This window comes from Lissotriton vulgaris, chromosome 6 (assembly GCF_964263255.1).
Source record: "Lissotriton vulgaris chromosome 6, aLisVul1.2, whole genome shotgun sequence".
In the NCBI taxonomy this organism is placed as follows: Eukaryota; Metazoa; Chordata; class Amphibia; order Caudata; family Salamandridae; genus Lissotriton; species Lissotriton vulgaris.
Window position 1 is genome coordinate 1,764,626,338 of NC_141694.1, and position 19,287 is coordinate 1,764,645,624.

Consider the following 19,287-nt stretch of genomic DNA (forward strand, 5'->3'; position numbering starts at 1 on the left):
CGCGAGCAGCCCTCGCGCTCCTATCCCCTCTCTGTCTCCTCCCTGGCTCGGATGTGTAGCACAGGTGCCGCAATGCTTGTTTCCAAATGTTCCCCGAAGGAGCTGTAAAACAACAACTTTGCTGCAGAAGAAAACGCCATAAGGGAATTAAAGCAAAATAAAAGAAATATAGGAGAAAATAAGATTCACATGATGTCAGACACGTTTCTGTTCTTATTCATTTTTTTTTCTAATACCATTAGGGCGAGTATGGGTGAGGAGGAAAGCTTAACCCCTTAAGGAGGTTGTCCCCAAAAAACACGGAATGTCAGTTAGACTCATCCACAACAAGCTGTAGGAGCACGTGAGCGGGAAAGAAAGGAACATCTATTCTACAAGTAACACACATTGGTAAAACAATAAGTCTTAGTTTAAGGCACCTAAGCGTGCAGTGTAAATTCATGAAATCCAGACAACCAACAAAAGGAAGAGTGAATTGAAGGCTCCTTTGCCTTCTTTACAGAATACTTTTTTTGTTATTTCAAGTGAAGAGGTCTTTAGATGCAAAGTTGTCCCTCGTGCAGGTTACAGCAAACACTTGAGTGGAGGTGGAAGGATACATCCCAAATAGCTTCAGGTGTAAGATGATGATCAGCTCATTGAGCTGCCCCAAATTAATACTAGCTCTGTTTGACAACTATGGTATCAAAACTAGGGTCTAAAAAAAATGGCGAGCAGAAATGTTTTACAAATATGTGAGCCTCTTGTCATGTTTTGTGACAGGAATAACTGGTCAGACCTAAAGGCACTAGGCCAGTGTGCATGCGGGGTCCTAGACTCTACCCCAGCCCTTCCGGTCTTTCAGAGACACTGACTCGGCAGAGGTTCTTGGGCCCTTTTGCAGACTATGCAACAATCTTAGCGGACGTTCAAAGGCTCATACATGTAAATAAATTCCCTTTAAACATCTATGACTGATTTTTTCCCAGCCCCACCAGCCTTTCAGAAGGCGTTTGGGAAGTACATATGGCCAGGCAATCCCTTGTGATACAGATGCCCTCTCTCACTGCATGTCAAAGCCCCCAAAACATGAATACCGTCTGACCCATGGAAGATATTTATAGGGGGACATGACAATGTAGTCTCTGCCACCGACATGTCACTCACCCAGAAGGAGACACTCTTACCCACGGCCCCTAATTAAATTATGATAATGTCACCTGCTCCCCCTGTAAATGGCTGTAATTGGTTCAGCCAGTGCTGGTTCTTTTAATCTCATCGGACCCCAGGGAGTAACCCCTAATGGTCTAAAATACACACTAAACGAATTACACGCAGATTTCAGAAATCCACAGTGGAGTGGCGAGATTGGGAGGCCTCACTCTCGGGTGCTTAATTCTTACTGCGTGGGTGCTCTTTCAGAAACGGGATAAATAAATACAGAGTTGGTGTAGTGTCAAGGAAAATTTGTAACAAAACTGAAGGGTGAAACACGTGTCTTCGAGCGATTTAATGGAGCAAAGTCTCCTCACTCCAAAAGCAGCGCGACGATTCCACTTATAAATAGATTTCTCAGTCGCAACACACAAGCCTACACCCCCCTGTCTGCTGACATCTGCACGTAATCTGCAGGTCACATGGTTGATACGTGGCAGGGCCAGTTTAGTCTTTTATTCCCAGGTTCCATGAGGTCGATAAAATAAGTACAATTAAATTAGGGAATTGAAACACCATTTATTTTATAATCCAAGTACAGTGGCATACAGTCACTTATAAACATGCATCAATGGTTTTATTAAAAACATTTGCCCACACCGCCTCACCCTCACATCCCCTCACCCTCACATCCCCTCACCCTCACATCCCATCACCCTCACCCCCCTCACCCTCACACACCCTCTCACCCTCATCCTCACACACCCTCACCCTCACACACCCTCACCCACCCTCACCCCCCTCACCCTCACACACCCTGACTCACCCTCACCCCCCTCTATGCTATGTTATGCCATAGGATAGCAAAACATAGCATAGTATAACAAAACATAGGATAGCAAAACGAAACCTAGCATAGCATAGCATACAGCATCACTCAGGGGCACCACAACATCACTGTGCGCTACCACAGCATCACTGAATGCCACAGCATCACTCGTTCGCCATCACAACATCACTCAGCGCCACCACAGCATCAATCTGTGCAACCATTCAACAACACCTGGTTCAAATATGTTCTCTCTATGTTTCAAGCTTTATTACAAATGTAACAAAAAGATGTTAATATTTCACTTCTGTTCTTGGATTTTCGTCACAATAAAATACACTGAACATAATCTTCACAAAAGTTATTTACAAAAGTTTAAGCTATTGCCATTATAAATTACAATAACTTTTATTTAAGTATTAATTATTTAAAACAATTAAAAGCCATTGTTATTTGTAATATCAATACATGTAAGTCACGTAAATGCAATACATATTGCATTACAAATGCTATAGGTGTCACATTTGCGAAAGTTATAACTATTGGCATTGTAAATGACAAAGCTATTAATTTCGCTATTTTCAAAATACAAAACATAGATAAAAAATGTGTCATTTACAATACCAATAGCTCAAACTTTCCTAATGCGAGACCTATTGCATTGCAAATGCTTGTTTTCTTTTTCACACATCTAAGTCTACAGTCTGATCGCTTCCTGGCTACGTGTGTGCCAAGAAACCCAAGAGATGGTGAGCTTGTCTGCAAGATAAGCAGGGGCTTTGTAAACTATGCGTCTATTTTTTAATGTAGTGCAGGCCGGAAAGGGGATCTAACGTAATTCCATTAGGATAGAAGTGATGTGATCATATTTCTTTAGGTGCTGGTTGAGATGTGCTGCATCTTGTAGGATGCTCTTAATGCATGCCAGTTTGGAGTATAGAGGCACTGGAGCAGAGCGTTCCAACCATTCAGATACTAGGGCTTGAACAGCAGTTCTGAAGTCGTTTTCTGGAAGAAACAGTTTGATTTTCTTTAAAAGAGAGATTTGGTACCAGGCCATCTTTGTGTTTTTGGCAGTGTGTTCCTTTAGGGTAAAGTTGCTGTCCAGGTAAAGGCTATTTACTTAGCATTCCGTGAAATTGGGGTTGAAAGTCGCTGATGTACATGTCACTGAGCCAGGTTATTATTACTATTTGTTGTTTGTTCTTGGCAAATAACAGGAATTCATTCTTAGTTGGGTTGAGCTTCTGGTAGGCGCTGGACATCCAGGTCTGGAGGATGTGTTAGCAGTGTTTGAGATGTTAGATGTCTGAAGCACAGGAGACTTTCAAGTAGAGTTGTGTGCCTTCACCATATTGGTCAATCTTGTTGCTATTATCCATGCAGAGATTGAAGGTAACCGTAAACCATATTACGCACTCAGGGACTTCGCCGGTGACATGGATCCTTTGAGACCTGGAGATGCCCATGTAAACAAACTGGTGTCAATTGGAAAGGTAGGAGGAGATCAAGTAAGAGACATAGCTTATGAATCCCATTACTACAGGGTGTATATGAGGATAAAGATGGTTGACTGTGTTGAAGGTAGCTGAGAGGTCCAGGAATATCAGAAGCCAGGGATCATGTTTATTTGTGGAGGGCATCGTCTATGATGTGTAAGGTAACAGTCTCTGTGCTGCAGCGTGATCTGAGACCAGACTGGTCGTCATGCAAGAAATGGGTAGCATTGCTGTGATCTTGGCTAACATAGACTGGTTTTTCAATTATCTTGCAAATAAATGGTAGGTGAGTGATGTACTGTAGATGACTAGGTGTCTGCCTTGCTGTCTTGAGAGCTACTGAGAAGATGCCTTGAGTCAGGGAGGCATTGACAATGGTGAGTAGGGGCGAGAGAGCGTCCCAAGGAGAGCTTTGATGAAAGAGATGGTAAGACATCATTCTCATCAGAAGTGGCTTTGCAGTAGGTGAGTATGACGTTCTGCGAGAGATAGGGCTTTGACAAAGCGGCCTTTGCAGGTTTTCTATTGGGAGACGTGGGCATAAGAAATGAAACAGGCTTGGTGTTGTTCACTGAAATAGAGGTTCATGGCGTTGCACTTTTCTGCAAAATGAGGCATATGTGTTTCTGACAGGAGGTTAATGCAGTGCTTGATTCTTTCTGGTTATGGCTATATTGATGGTGAAGGCATGTACCTGGTATAGAAAGTAGATGACTTTGGTGGAAAGCTGGGAGTAGGAATCCATTGAATTGCATTTGGGATGACAAGATCTTATTGCATGGCTGGATTACCCTTGAAAATTCCCTACTTTATCCATTCCAAGGTGAGCATCTGCCTAGAACTGAAGAGAAAAGAAAATGTACTGACACATTCATGCCTGTAACCTTGCAAAAGACCATTGGATATAGGTGACTACTTCTGTGAACTTCACAATGTACTCAACTGGTGAAACCAGTTTCCTGCTGACCCACAGGCCACAAGGCTAAGGCATGTCAAGCTTTCATAGGTGAATGCTGTTTGCTGCTTTGTAAACTCCCTCCTTAGTTTTCAGGGTGCAGAAAGTCTTGACTTAGAGAAAATGATTGAGGAAGAATTCTTATGGAGCAATTGGAAATGGTTCTAGCTTTTAAGTCTGAAAACAGAGTTGTGGGGATCTCTCTGTAACTGGAAAATGTTGACTGAGTCTTTGACACTGGCTCTGAAGATCTGAGGTCTTTTCTTTATATATGTGGAAACGTGTTGGATTTAGTTGGGAAAACTGTGGAGGAATTGAGACAGCCTGCTGAGCGTCATTGAAAAAGATCTGAACTTGGCTGTTTTAACTTTACGGTTTTCCTCACTTTGAGCTTGTTAACAAGTAGTTCAAGGTTAAGGCAAGTCTGCTTGCTCAATGTATCTGACTTCATTGAGTCTTCACCGGCTACACCCTTCTCGCTTGCCTCTCTGAATGTTTGCAATGTCAATAAAGAGTTTAATTCCAAAGGTAAACAAATTTTATTAGAAGTAATCACCAACTTTGTCCATCTAAACATACAGTCCCAGGGTGGCTGTAGTAGAATGGCTGCTGACAAGATACTTTGCTGAGAAGACACTTTATCATTTTTATCAAGAAATACAATTGGCATTTTCCAGTGCTCTCCTATTTTTCAACATTTTTCTTATTCATTTTTATTTGGTAATTTTAAATCACCTGGACCCTTTTAAGGTCCATATTTTCATAACTGCGTTGTTTTTTTAATAGTTGTTGCACATATAACCACTATGCTTTTCTCCAGAGAAGGGCTTGTTGCTTGAACAAAGCTGATAAGGAAGAGCTGAGGATCCCTCACGTAAACCAGGAGTGACGGCTCCTCTGCAGAGGCGGAAGAGCTTCGCACCACACGAAAAATAAAATGAAAATAACATACCATTATCATTTTATTTTCACGTTACTGGCCCATTTTGTTTTTAGGGGTAGGACTGGGCTGGGCTGTCAGCCCCCAGGGGGAGGAGTGGTATGTGCACTCAAGTGCGCATGACAATTTGGCCAGCCATCTTGCAACAGCTAAACCATCATGAGCACTTTGCTTGTTCTCCACCCAGGCTGCATTACAGCCTGGATGGAGAACATGCCCAGTCTTCCACACCCTCTCTGACTATTGAACTACGGCACGCAGACCAATCATGATGCTTCATCAGCAGCGTCATGAATGGCTGGGACAGAGTGGGAGCCTGGGTGTTTCCTGTTGCAGCGTCCTCAACAAAGAACTGAGGAGAGGGGGCGGCCAGGTAAGTGCTGTTTTCTTTCTTTCCCTTTTAGGTCGAGCCTAGTGCAGCCCGTATGTGCTGCTCTATGGGAGGCTTCTTGTGAGCACTCCAAACTTCTCCGTGTGTCTAGGACTTCCCCCACGCATTAGGTTGGTAGTTGCCTGTGTCATTTATTTTTCGTAGCCTGCAAATGGCTTTAGGCGGGCGCATGTCCCACCTCTTCATCAAATGTTCACTCCCACAGAGTTTTGCTTGCGAGCAGCGACACGCAGGGTGGCAGCTGCATTCCTTACATTCCTTGCAGTGCATGTGCACCACTCGCAGTCATTCCTTGCAGTGCGCATGCCCCACTCACGGTCTTCTTGTTTTTCTTGCGATGCTGTGCTGCTGTGGTATTTTTATTTTTAATGTCATCCTGTTAGTAACTGCTCCAGAGTTGTGACTGCTCCCTACTTGCGAGAGACTGCCCCCTAGCCGTGGCAGCTGTATGTCTGTAACGCTCCTATTCTGTTACTGCTCTGACTTCGACCCCTCTCTGTGCCCCTAAGTACTCCCTGTTAGTGACTGCTCCCTATCAGACAGTGGCTTTTTCTTTTGATTGTTCCCTGAACGCCTATGCCTGTTCCCTGCTTGTGCGTGCTCCTCTTCCCTCTCATAGCCTGCTCCCTGTGTAAGTGCGTCCTGACTTTTACTACCCCACTGTGACTGTCGCTTGCTTAGCTCAGATTGTGACTTTTATTGCTTGAACAACACTCCTGCATCTTCCCCTCTTCTAAAGCCTGCTGCCTGCATAACCCTCAAGCCCGGAGCCTAAGACGCCTTCACGCTCAGAGCCTGCTGCCTGCGGGACCCTCACTCCCAGAAACTGCTTGCTGCCCGCGGAGCTCTCTCAACCTCACGCCTTGTATTTCGCACTTGCCCAAGCACACACGTGCTTATTTTGCTCGTCCGCCCCAAAGGCGAGACCTATTGGCTATGCCAATGCTTGTTTTACCTCCTGCCTGCCCCCTCCCCTACCCTTCACACCACCATGAACCCATAGCAGCTGCTGGAAACCAGTTTACCTGTGTGTGTAGAAGTGTTTGTGTCTTCTTGGGGTCCCTGGTGCAACAACATTTCTTTTGGGAAAAACCTTTGTGTATATATGTCTACTCTAGAGCTATAGGCAGTCCTACCTGCCCTCTCATGAATGTGTTTTCTTTCAAGAGCTAAAGAAACATGCCTCTCTATCTACAAAGGACAGGGTTTAATGCGTATGCGTTATGCGATGGCGCCTGCGGCGGGTGTGCGTTAGTATGTAGCTACAATGAATATATGACGTGCCACAGGTGGGGTCTAACCCTGAACCCCTGAAAATAGACACACAGTCAGCAAAGTAACAATGGGCCTGTGCACATGTTAATGGTGTAAGGAGAGCAATCTCTCTGTATCAAAATTTTACATATATTGGTGTGACAGTGTTATAACAGTATATTACACAAGAAGAAGAACATTCAGGAGTATTAATAGTTCTTTTTTTATTTGTGAACGATTGCCCAGCCTGGCTGGGCAATCGTTCAGAAATTAAAAAAAAGGAACCATTTATACTCCTGAATGTTCTTCTTCTTGTGTAATTTACTGTGATAACACTGTCACACCAATGTATGTGCAATTTTGCTACAGCGAGATTGCTCTCCTTACACCATTAACGTGTGCACGGACCCATCCCTCTGTAGCTGTGTTAGCTGTGGGCAAGAAGACATCCATCTAGTGTATCGACTGAGCCAGCGTTTGAAACATCTCAACAGACAGTATGATTCGGTTTGCTTTACATACTCTGTAAAGTTGGGGGTAACCATAGATTTATCTGTTTGTCTCCCGGAACAATAGAAAATGCACCTGGTCTGCAAAGACTTGACAATACCAGGGATACTGCTAGACTGGGTAAGAGAGCTGTTGTTCTCCTAACCTCCCTGACACCTTATTCCCTATCATAGTCACAAATGTTAATAAACGTGTCACACCGAGTGATGCTAATTGCTCCTTGACAGTTGAAAACATTTTTCTGTTTCGTCGTGATAAGCTTTGTCATCAGTTTGAGATTTTACTATAATCATGGTCTGCACGCATGGCTGATCAAAACACGTGAGACTTTTCTAGATGCTGGGACGCCGAAAGTATTTTTGTGAGACTTGACAAAAAAGTTTTCAAACTTCTGAGCATTGTAGTTATTACCAAATTTAATGGTACTCCATTTACTAATCTCAGCAGGAAAGATGAAAGCTGAGTTTGTCCTCCCAAGATTTGAACACTGCATGTCAGTGGTGAGCCTTAAGTACATTGAACCATTTGATCAGCTAATGTTTTGGGGTTGATAGATCCGTGGCTCACTTCAACCCAGAAAGAATCTGTAGTGGTTGTAAGGCCATGGGATCTGAACTGACTTCGCACAACTGGGTGTCCTTAACACGGTTGAGGCACATTAAGTGAATAGGAAGTGAAAGTTTCCAATCCACTTAAACTGGTCAGCCTAAGCATGGAGAACTTCAATTTCCATTGCTTTCAAGGTTCATGCATTCACTCCCACATGAGCTTTATCCAAGAGGCACCGAACTGGCAGAGGATTGAAGTTTGCTTTTGTGCGCGGATAATCTGAGGAAAGTGACATTTCCAGAGAGAAGGAGAGCATTAAAAAACAAACAACCCCGATCCATTTGGTTAAAAGTGCGTCTTGGAACAGAAGTCTGGTGAAGGAGCGGTCATGTGTGGAATATATCTGCCCTTATCGGAATGTACCAGCCCGATTGAATATGGTTTGCCCCTGCTCTGATAGACTCTGGAAAACATGAGGAAATTATAGTTACAAACAGCCTTATATTTGCAAATACACATTTAGGGACACTAGGAACAGTATTTGACTCTCACACTCAAATGTATGTGTTTCAAATAAAGCACTTCGGCTGAAGGCGAGGGTCTAAGAGAAGTACAGAACCAACCAAAGTGCTTTGGAATTACTTAAAGGAAAGAAGTGCTTCCAGAGGCCCTTCACTGTGCACATGTGATCCAATCAGCACAGAAAACGTTTTAGAACATGATTGGTGAGCCTCGTTTATTCAGAAGATACTACATAGAAGTGTGATTCGTACAGAGTGTCGCAGAGCATTTGTTTTACATAAACAGTATTCTCTGAGAGATCGCCCTGGCAAAGTGAATAAAGTGTCTTTCCTGTGCTTTCATGCAAGAAAATCATCAGTTGTTGGTAATGTTTTGAATAGGGTATGCTGAGTGTGTATTTTGTTTCTTAAGGTAATATTCTTAGTATTGGGATCCCTTTTGAATCACTATGTGTTGAAATAGGTAGTAATGGTTCTTTGTTAGGTAGTATATTGGTCCTACCACTACATTTATATTTTTCAGAAGTTGATTACCCCACCCACTTTGAAACATTAGGAGGGAGGGAGCACACTGCCTCGCATCCGAGCACAGTTCACCCCATTGCATTCTTGTAAATGCAGTACGCTTACTTTAAAGTTGCCGTAGTTTTTCACCAAAGTTGGTGCGCATAGTGCTGTTATCTCTAGACAAGTGATTCTGAGTTTATCCCTTCATCAGTACAGAGCAGAAGTAGTAGAAAGAAGAGAAAAGGCTTCTGGGGTTGCTGAAATGCTTTCGAACATTGTCTACCAAACTGTGCTTTACAACTGGCAAACTGGCCGATTTTTCCTTCAGATCTAACTGCTACGTCAAATGTACAGCTTAAAAATATGACCTGAACTTGAAAATGCATAATAGCCCCTAGTTGTTCAGGAAACTTATAGGCTTCCCGCCTAGTTTTGCGCCATCTGGTGACATTTTTACGGATTCATCAACTGTGTGGTTGCAATCGCTACTGAAATGGTTGACATTGATTGACCAAACTTGCCAATGTACACAGTTCATGTACCGCGCCCCCTGGTGCTCCTTTATGGCACAATGCACAGATATGTGTGTGTCACAGGCCTTGTTGGTGTCCGTGTTCACAAACCAGAATGGGTATGTAGAAAGGTCGTTAAAGCTTAGATGGCTGTTGTAGAATATAGCACATATGACTGCATATATGAAAACACAATTCTGGAGCGACCACTCAAGAGCTTAGAGAACCATCTAGTACCATCTACATGGAGACAAACAATGAGTGCAGCCAGCAGCTAATAAAGACAATACCAAGCCCTTACGATAGGTCAGTTCACAGTAAGGGGAACATTCTCTAGTGGGTGCCATTAGACTTGGCTCTCTTCATAGGGAAAACAGCGATTACAATGTGTATGGGAGGGAAAGACCTGCTCCATAAGTATACGAACCACTAGGCTGCTTGGTTTGATGGCAGGATGGGAATTGTACTGTAAGGATTCACAAGGTGCACACCTTTTTCTCTTTCACTTGTATTTGATTTATTCCATTGTTTTTTTCTTTTGGTCGCGTGCTTCCCCAGGAAACGCGGACAGCCCACAACCGCTATGTTAAATTATACCACACTGGAAAGGGAGTGGATTCCACCCCGTGTTGGGTGCACAGCTTAAATGTCCATTGCATCACAAAAAATGCCATCATATTTTTTCCTTCTTTTATCCAAATCCGTTTTATTTGTCATTGTGAATCAAAGTTTCATCATTCCTTAATCGTTTTTTCTTTTGCGCAAATCACAAGAGAGGACGCTTACATCTTCACTCTATTCTTAATGAAGCAGACATGCTCATAAGCCTTATTCTGCACCACGACAGTGTATGTAAGTTTTGTACACATCCATAAAAGTTTGCTTTATTCAATGCATTTCGGGCCCTCAGTCTGGCCCTTCGTCAGGGGTTTATCTAAAATGCAAAATACAATGTGTAAGACTATGTTCTCGCCCATTATCACTCAATCTCGGGTACACACAACAACCCTCCCGGCTCTCCCAAATCAACGTTTTTCCCGCTAAAACAAATAGCCAACTGCTACTATTTTACTAATGAGTATCCTAGCTCTCCTCCGTGCCTTTCACCCTTTCACTCTTCGTGCCCCTCATATTACCAACCACCCTCAGCATTACGTAACTCCCACCTTTCTCACACTATTCACCCCGTCTGTATCCCCTCCCAATCAATCTTGCCTCTTTTCTTTACTATGCTGTTTTGAGCGAAGGATACTCATTAGTAAAATAGTAGCAGTTGGCTATTTGTTTTAGCGGGAAAAACGTTGATTTGGGAGAGCCGGGAGGGTTGTTGTGTGTACCCGAGATTGAGTGATAATGGGCGAGAACATAGTCTTACACATTGTATTTTGCATTTTAGATAAACCCCTGACGAAGGGCCAGACTGAGGGCCCGAAATGCATTGAATAAAGCAAACTTTTATGGATGTGTACAAAACTTACATACACTGTCGTGGTGCAGAATAAGGCTTATGAGCATGTCTGCTTCATTAAGAATAGAGTGAAGATGTAAGCGTCCTCTCTTGTGATCTGCGCAAAAGAAAAAACAATTAAGGAATGATGAAACTTTGATTCACAATGACAAATAAAACAGATTTGGATAAAAGAAGGAAAAAATATGATGGCATTTTTTGTGATGCAATGGACATTTAAGCTGTGCACCCAACACGGGGTGGAATCCACTCCCTTTCCAGTGTAGGATGGGAATTGTTTCAAAAACAACACTCAGCTGTAAGTCATCACTAATCCTAGGTGCATGCTGTGATCCGCTATCCTGTTTGAAACGTCGATTAAGAGCCCTTATTTCAACTGCATTTTGGCCATTTTGTTTGTTTCAAGAACCATTGAAAGGTGATGCTCTTTATACTCCTATAGATAGTATCAGTGTTGACCTGAAATGGATTCATCTTCAAAATATATTGTGAAAACTCCAATCTATTAAAAAAAATATGATTTGTCAAGGATAAATTATTTAAGTTTAAAGTTGAAATAGGAAATTACCAAGATGGCAAAATATTTATTCTGCATATGTAATATGTTAAATAGTTAAATACAGCAAAAAAGAGTAAATTTATTTGAACTCTTGTTGAAGCTGACTTGAATAGACATTACTATAAGTTGTAAACTAGATCGAAAATTGTACAATCAGTGTCCTTGTTGTGCTGGGACTTTTGGTCAATGCGTAAGGGACATTCATTGTTTTAGTGCCCTGGTGCTGACTTTCCAAGTATTGTCTTCTGGACAGTAGCAAAGCAAGTAGGTGGGCTGATGGATGCTCTAGTCGGGAATGCTCCTCTGTCAGATGGACTGCTTTCTCTGACACTCTAATTGAGGCAGGTGGTAAAGAGATTGTCAAGTGAGGCGTCAGCCAATTTTTGGCAGATTCCCTTTTACTAATTACGTCTTAATGAGGCCCTTCGAATTAATTTACAATATGCTTGAGTGATTAAGCAGAGGTCAAAAACCCTTTTATGTGTATGGTAAGGTCATGGGGGAGGGAGAACTGTGGACCATGTTTATAATGATCTTCTGTATTTTGAACCACTAAAATTAGAACATATATTGTAGTGTTACAATAAAAATGACTGTGCTTTTTTGGGATGCTTTACTCCATGTGTACTCCTACTCCATATGCCATATTACCGAACGTTCCTTCCTTCATTTGAGTAATGAGACGCTGGAGAAATGTTCACTTCTTCTTCCTTTCTCTCGATGGTCAAAATAATTGGTTTTAACATGGCTTTGCTTTCACCATAGGTACTCTGAGCGGAGTAACACCAAGTGCGTTGGCATAACAATAGAGACCAGGCCAGATTACTGCTTGAAGCGACACTTGAGTGACATGCTGTCATACGGTTGTACTAGGTTGGAGATCGGTGTGCAGAGCGTCTATGAAGATGTTGCCAGGGACACCAACAGGTAAAGAGAATATCACTTGGAAAATCAGAAAGACAATTTCATTTGGAAACTAAACTGTGCATATATATTTGTCTAATTTGTTGTGCGAGCAGGTTCAGGCCCATTCTTTCTCCCAACTATTGGCACTCAAGCATATCTATTTCCTAAATATAAGAGGACATAATGTAAGAGGTTATAGAGATGTTGTAGACGGTGAATGAAAAAGTAGAGGTCTTCTGTGATCTACGTTCTCCATTGGTCAGAGTTTTTGAAAAATGGCAGATAAATCATTTTGTGATAGTTAGTTTAATTAGATAACACACGTCTTTCTTCTGGGAACATCTGAAGACATCAGTGTAAATCTCATTTGCTTTAGTGATGTTTACTGTTTTCTGTCATTTCATGTATTCTTGAACTCTTTCTGGTTTGTTGTGCTGGCGAATATCTCCTTCATGAAACTATTCCTCTACAGACTCTGTTACCTCACTATGTTGTGATAGTAACTTTTAAAAAGTTATTTTGCGATGTTGATCTGGTTTGGCAAATCCACAAATTAAAATTCAATTTCTATGTGTCATAATCTATTCACGTTATTGGATTTGTCTATTATTATGGAGATATGAAGACTCCACTGCATGGTTTGATGTTGAGATCAGTGTCTTTAAACTTGGGATAATTAGATTATGTGGTATGTTTTATGCTCTTCATGTAAAGATTTGGCGGTCCCTTTGTTTCTTTCAGAGTGTTTGTTTCAATTTCACATTGAAAATAATAACATATTGCGATCTGGCGGCTTGCTAGTAATTTTAGAAAAGTGCCCAAGAGTTGAAATCTCGCAGGATAAAGCATAAACACAGGCTGTCCTTTCCTTGTGTGTCTCTTTGATGTAGAAGATTATCAGTGCCTTATTAATGACCTATGAAAGATTGTTTGACTACCCACTGAGTCTGTGCTTATCAAAGAAGTTTTATTTACATTATACTATATTTCTACGTTACCTGAAAAACTGTTCATTTGTGGCTCTCTGACCATATCTTAGTTCTGTGTTCTTACTCTTTACGTTCACTGTCCATTTACATAAATGATTTACGTTGTGCTGACCTCTTATTTTATTTCTGGAAATTGTATTTCAGAGTGAAAACAAATGCATATGTGAGCTGAATTAATTTCATACCCTTTCAACCAAATTGGTCAATGTTGATGAGCAGCATGGGCATTTTCTACTGTATTGGTGGAAAACATTTTTCTGTGCATCCTATCTAACAAGTTTCACAGTTAGTAACTTTGTTTATATCATCCTAGCTGCATCCATTGGCTGTGCAGTGTACAAAAGAATTTCTCATTCCTTCTGCATGCCATATGCTGTACATCAAGAGTCTTCTATTAGAAAGTCAATATTGCTGCAAATCTGCAGCTGCTGCACTTCCTTGAGTGTTTGAGTAATTATTATATTTTCAGTCACATGCACATTTTTTAGTAGGTTACCACTCTCCGCTTTTAATTGATGTTCATCCTTTAAAACATCCAAGACGCAAATAGAGTGGACTGTGAGGAGGAAGAGATATGCAAGTACAGATGTTTCATGTCTTTGTGAAAGACAAATTAGCCTGCTTGGGTTTTGATAGAGAACCCATTTTTGTTGAACTCATTATGTTTGACTATGCTTAAAAAGTATTCTTCATTGCAAGCACAGTTGAGTCTTTTGTCGCGTTCTAATCTAGGACCCCAATCAATACTATGACCTTATTCCCCTATACGGCTACAATCCATTTGTACCCCTATAATGGCATAAACGATCAAGAGTGATATTTCAGAAACTCATCTCTGGCCTAACACGATCAGAGCCACATTTCAGAATCTCTTCCTCTGCAGCTCATTAGAACAAATGACACAGCAGAAGCCACTATCTAAGATTCCTAGATTACACTCCGAGTTCTTCAACAAGATAAAACTCAGCAACCTGGGAAAGCCCCGCTTGCTATGTTTTGATTAGTAATAGAACTCTAATGAGCAATGAGAGACGATCACTTCCTAGTGACATCTTTATTGACGTCTTATGTCCAAAAACTTACGTCAAACAAGGCACCTTTCAGGTATAAATATTACCAACGCTGCCTTAAGCAAACGCTGCCTCAACGACATCGATGATTTGATAGCGATGGTGTGGTGAATACAGGAGCAGAACAGCTGTCCCTTACAGAGCCAGCAGATGCAAGCTGCCCACGGACGCTGCCCCTCCTCCTCCTTGACGCGCTGAGAGAGACGCTGTCTTTTCTCCTGCCAAGAAAATCCAGCTCCGGCGTTTCCAGCCTACTCTTGCGAGTGACTGGGATATCGAGTCCTGGAAGGAGATACAAGACCTCCAACATTCTATTTCAGAGGTATGGTCTTGACTAAACCCTTAGAGAGAATTCTTGAAGCAAACCTTGGCAAAACCAACTTAACTAAAACTGCTACTTACTTACTCCCTCCCAAGTATTGGGCTTAGGTCAGGTACACTGGGGTAGGCGTAGTTAGAAGCACCAGTTGAGTACGTTAGTCAAATGTATATATGAATGTATATATTTTATTCATTTTAACCATTGTATGGCTAAGAAACCATATCAATGCTTTTAAAGTATTATTTCGCAATCCTCATTTTACTGTTCGCACTTTTTATAATAACAAGTCTTGCAATTGTGGCAATTCATTTCTCTTGCATGAGAAGAAAGACTGTTCAATAAATAATACCTTTTTATTGAAAACGCCCGTCTCTCTGTTTCTCTGCATCTTGGTGAAAGTAATCTGCACAACTGACTGAGTAAAATAACTGTCTATTGTTTCACACGACTCTAGAGATTGACTCTTATTCTAAGGAGCAAAGTTGTCATGTTTATGCGGTTGTTGGAAAACTGAATCCCTTCTTGTCTGTACCAGGGAAGCTGATCACTTCCTATTCAGTCAAGAAAGTTTCCAGTGACCTCTGAGCTAGTTGGTAACAAACCCAATTAAGTTTAGCATAGTCAGTAGAGACCTGGAAGACCGCACTTCTACGTCAAAACTGCTGTTTGTTATTCCAATGCGCAGGACCTATAGGGACAATAGGAACAACACTACATGGCGCCCAACGTTTGGTAAGGCGATAAAACTAACGCAAGACGTTAGAGTAACTCAGTCGTGCATTTTTCACACAGACCCCTTTCTACCGTAAATACTCCAATAGACGTCTGGAGTGGGTGAAAGGTTAAAATCCGCCCGAACTTAGTAGGAAGAGATTCCTATGTAAAGCTCTGGTTTATCCAACGTTGAAGGATACAGTGTTCCAAAATATTGTGCACCTAATCTTTGTCTCCTTGGAGACCTGCTCTGGAAAACCTTTCTGACAATAAAATGTCAGACACTGAAAACGGAACCGCTGCAGCTGCAGTAAATGCGACTGAGCAGGGTCCCGACGGTGTTAATGAACCGGGTGCAATAATCATCCCGGTCAACATAAGAAAATGTATAACGTCAAAACTTATAGAAAATGGACTGGCCACACAAGGTGGCACAGTCGTCTTCGTGATAGAGGCACACGAATATTGGCAGACAGAGGTATTCTATTCTTGGATAAATTTCCAGCCGCAACACACGAGTTCCTCTATTACAAAATAGGGGATCCACCGGAAGAGTACGCTCCTTTCGAGGAGATTGAAATCCCATTAAAATTCCAAGAGCATCTGCTCTGGTTTAAAGGCGCCCTAAAACATAATGATAATATTACCAGGCTCGGTCCACTAGGTAGACCAGGAGCAACGTGGCCGGTTCTTGCAGGGCTACACACCGCATCCGGGCATTGCAAAAATGTCAAAAGAAGAGCTGTTAGTACAGCTAAAAACATTAATTAAAATACATAGACAATTAGTCCAATATGTAATGTGGACTGCTACAGTCCAAACAGCTGTTAATGTACCACAGCTGACCCCTCATCAGGGGAACACCAATAAAATTACACCACAGAACATACAATCATGTCTTGGTAAAACACCCATAAAACGGGAACAAATTCCTTTCTGGTTAGCGCAGAAAATTACTCAAATAGAGGCAGTATTTCCAAATACTACCCCTATTGAGAAACACAGAATTCTGACCATCTGCCTTCCAATGGGGGTCGCACCACACGTGGAGGACTGTGACACTTGGGGTACAGTCTTTGCTTCCATTTACACGAAAACACATGGTGTTCCGTCAATGACGGTAATACCAGAAGTGCTAAAACAGATTCAGAATGAATACGGTCCAGAACCTGCTTTAACTCTTGGTATGAAATTACTGAAAGACTTCAAGCAGGACTCGGCTATATTACTAGCCAACATAAAAGGAGAAGCAGCATCTGTGGCGATCCGACAGAAGTTGAAGGAAACAGATGTAACAGATCAACCAATTGAGCTTGCCAGAATTATAGAAAAATGTTATGAAGAACTAGGTAGAGACAGCTTGGGTGGAAAACCAGTAAAACCCCAACTGCTTGAAAATCCTGAAAAATTATTTATTAAAAATAATTCAAACACTCCTAAAAAGAGCTGGGATGGAAATAAACAATCCACTCCCAAGGAAAAAGTTTTCCAGTCCAGAGGAAGGTCTCCTCGACAGAGGGAAAGAACTCCGACTCGAGAACACCAGTCTCCCCAGAGGGAGCCCTCTGAGAAAAGATAAAACCTTAGAAATAGGGATAATTTAAGAAGCCTGATAGATATCAAAGTATTGATACACGTCCCTCTCGATCTTTTTCGCAGAAATCGGAAAGAAGAGGACGGTCAGACCCAGGAGAGCACACCAAGTCCAAAGACAAGGAACCTGCTCAAAGTAAAAAATCTTAATTTCTAAGAAAGAAGGTAGCCAGTATTAGAGTAATCGAACATGCCGAGAATACTGATGACACAGTTGAAAAACGGGGAGTGGGCACAGACAATGCTAGACAGTGCAGCAGAAATCACCATAGCTCGCAAGATCCTGATGAGTCATCTGGAGACAGTGGACACGAATGAATACATTCAAGTAGAAACTACCGACACCTGAGTTAGCGAGCCCCATAAGATATACGAAATAACACTGCGTGTAGAGGGTGATAAGACTAGGAAAATAAGGGGTCTATTTTGGGATAAACTCTCAAAAGGCTATGACATTCTGTTATCTGAAAAAAAACTGGCCCCCAGAGTTTGTCACGGAGTGCCCTTGTGGCGAAGAAATGATTATGCCTGCCTTCTCAAATCACATTCCGATTCACACTAAATATATATATGCAAGGAAATGGGCAGTAGCCCAGGCACCAGCACTATATAAAAATCATGTAGGATGGGATGAGGACTCTCCTCCTCACAAAATCCAGTTAAAAAGTCAACCGACTGCACAAAGGCAGTATCCAATTAAGCAAGAAGCTAAAAAACAGGTCAGGGAGATTTTAGATCAACTTGAATACCAGGGGGTGATTGAAACATGCACCTCTCAAATGAACAATCCTTTGTTTCCTGTCTCCAAACCAGACGATTCATATCGTTTAGTTTTGGATTACAGACACCTTAACGCATGTTGCAAAACATTTGCAGTACAAAATTCGCATAGTGCTGCACTAATGAAAAACATAGTTAGGAAAAAATATAAAACGACATTAGACATATCAAATGGTTTCTTTTGTCAAAATATTGCACCAGAAAGCTGATACTGAACCGCTTTCTCAATAATGGGGTCTCAGAAAAATTTCTGTAGGCTCCCACAGGGATTCAAGAATAGCCCAGGACTATTTTCAGCCAGAGTAACAGAGTTACTACAAATGTATGATGATGAGGCATTATCTTATGTAGATGATATCTACCTCACAGACGACGACTTGGAGACTCACTTGAAAAGAGTGAACACCATAAGACTTGGGTTCGCAGCAGAGGGTTACAAATTCAACTTTAAAAAGTCTCGAATTGCCCATCTGACAGTATTATTTTTAGGATACGAATTATCAAGTGAAGGGAAAAGCCTAGCGGATAACTTCTTCGAGAAGTGCGCTGTACTCCAAGCACCAAAAACGCTGAAGAATTTACAATCAATTCTAGGTTTTCTGAATTTCGGAAGAACTTGCATCCTAAATTATGCGGAGAGGGTTAAACCTCTCTACGAACTAATTAAACCTGATTTTAAACCAATCACTTGGACTCAAAAACACACAGAAATTTTGAGATCACTGCAAACAGACATGTTAGCAAAAACAAAATTAGATACACGTGACAACACACGCAATCTTGTAATCCGAGTCATCCCAGGAAGATGCAGATTCACGTACCTGACCTCTAATGAGGGAGAAACGATACCAATAGCGTACAAATCACACTTGTACACACAAGCAGAAAAAACATTCAGTCCCACAGAAAATACTGTGAAAGCAGTAGAAACTGCATTAGCGAATGAACGAGAACTAGCACATGGCAAACGGATCAATATCCTCACAGCGGAATCCGCCTTCGAGGCGCTATTCAGCCCAGTAAACCTGCCTACAGTGTCACTGGATCCGAAATGGATACAGTGTGTAAATTCTCTTGGAGCGGAAGATGTGAAATACTATTTCGCCCCGCAACTGAAAAACCTGAATGATTTGACTTATGAACAAGAATATCCTCTACCAATCGAACTTCTGCCTCTCCAACAATACTCCTGTATAATCTATACTGATAGATTTGTACAGCATTTCAACGTAGAGAACAAATCCTACGATGCAGCCTGCGCGATTGTTAAAGGTCGCTGGCTGTG

General features: G+C 41.8%; 1 protein-coding gene across 1 annotated transcript in view; it reads left to right on the plus strand.

The window, feature by feature from the left end:
• The window catches only part of ELP3 (elongator acetyltransferase complex subunit 3), an 805,914-nt gene that overhangs the window by 188,043 nt on the left and 598,584 nt on the right, over positions 1-19,287 (plus strand). Inside the window, exon 8 of the mRNA XM_086928018.1 lies at positions 12,394-12,555. Coding sequence (XP_086784144.1) covers positions 12,394-12,555 — 162 coding nt within the window. The remainder of the gene's footprint in view (positions 1-12,393; positions 12,556-19,287) is intronic.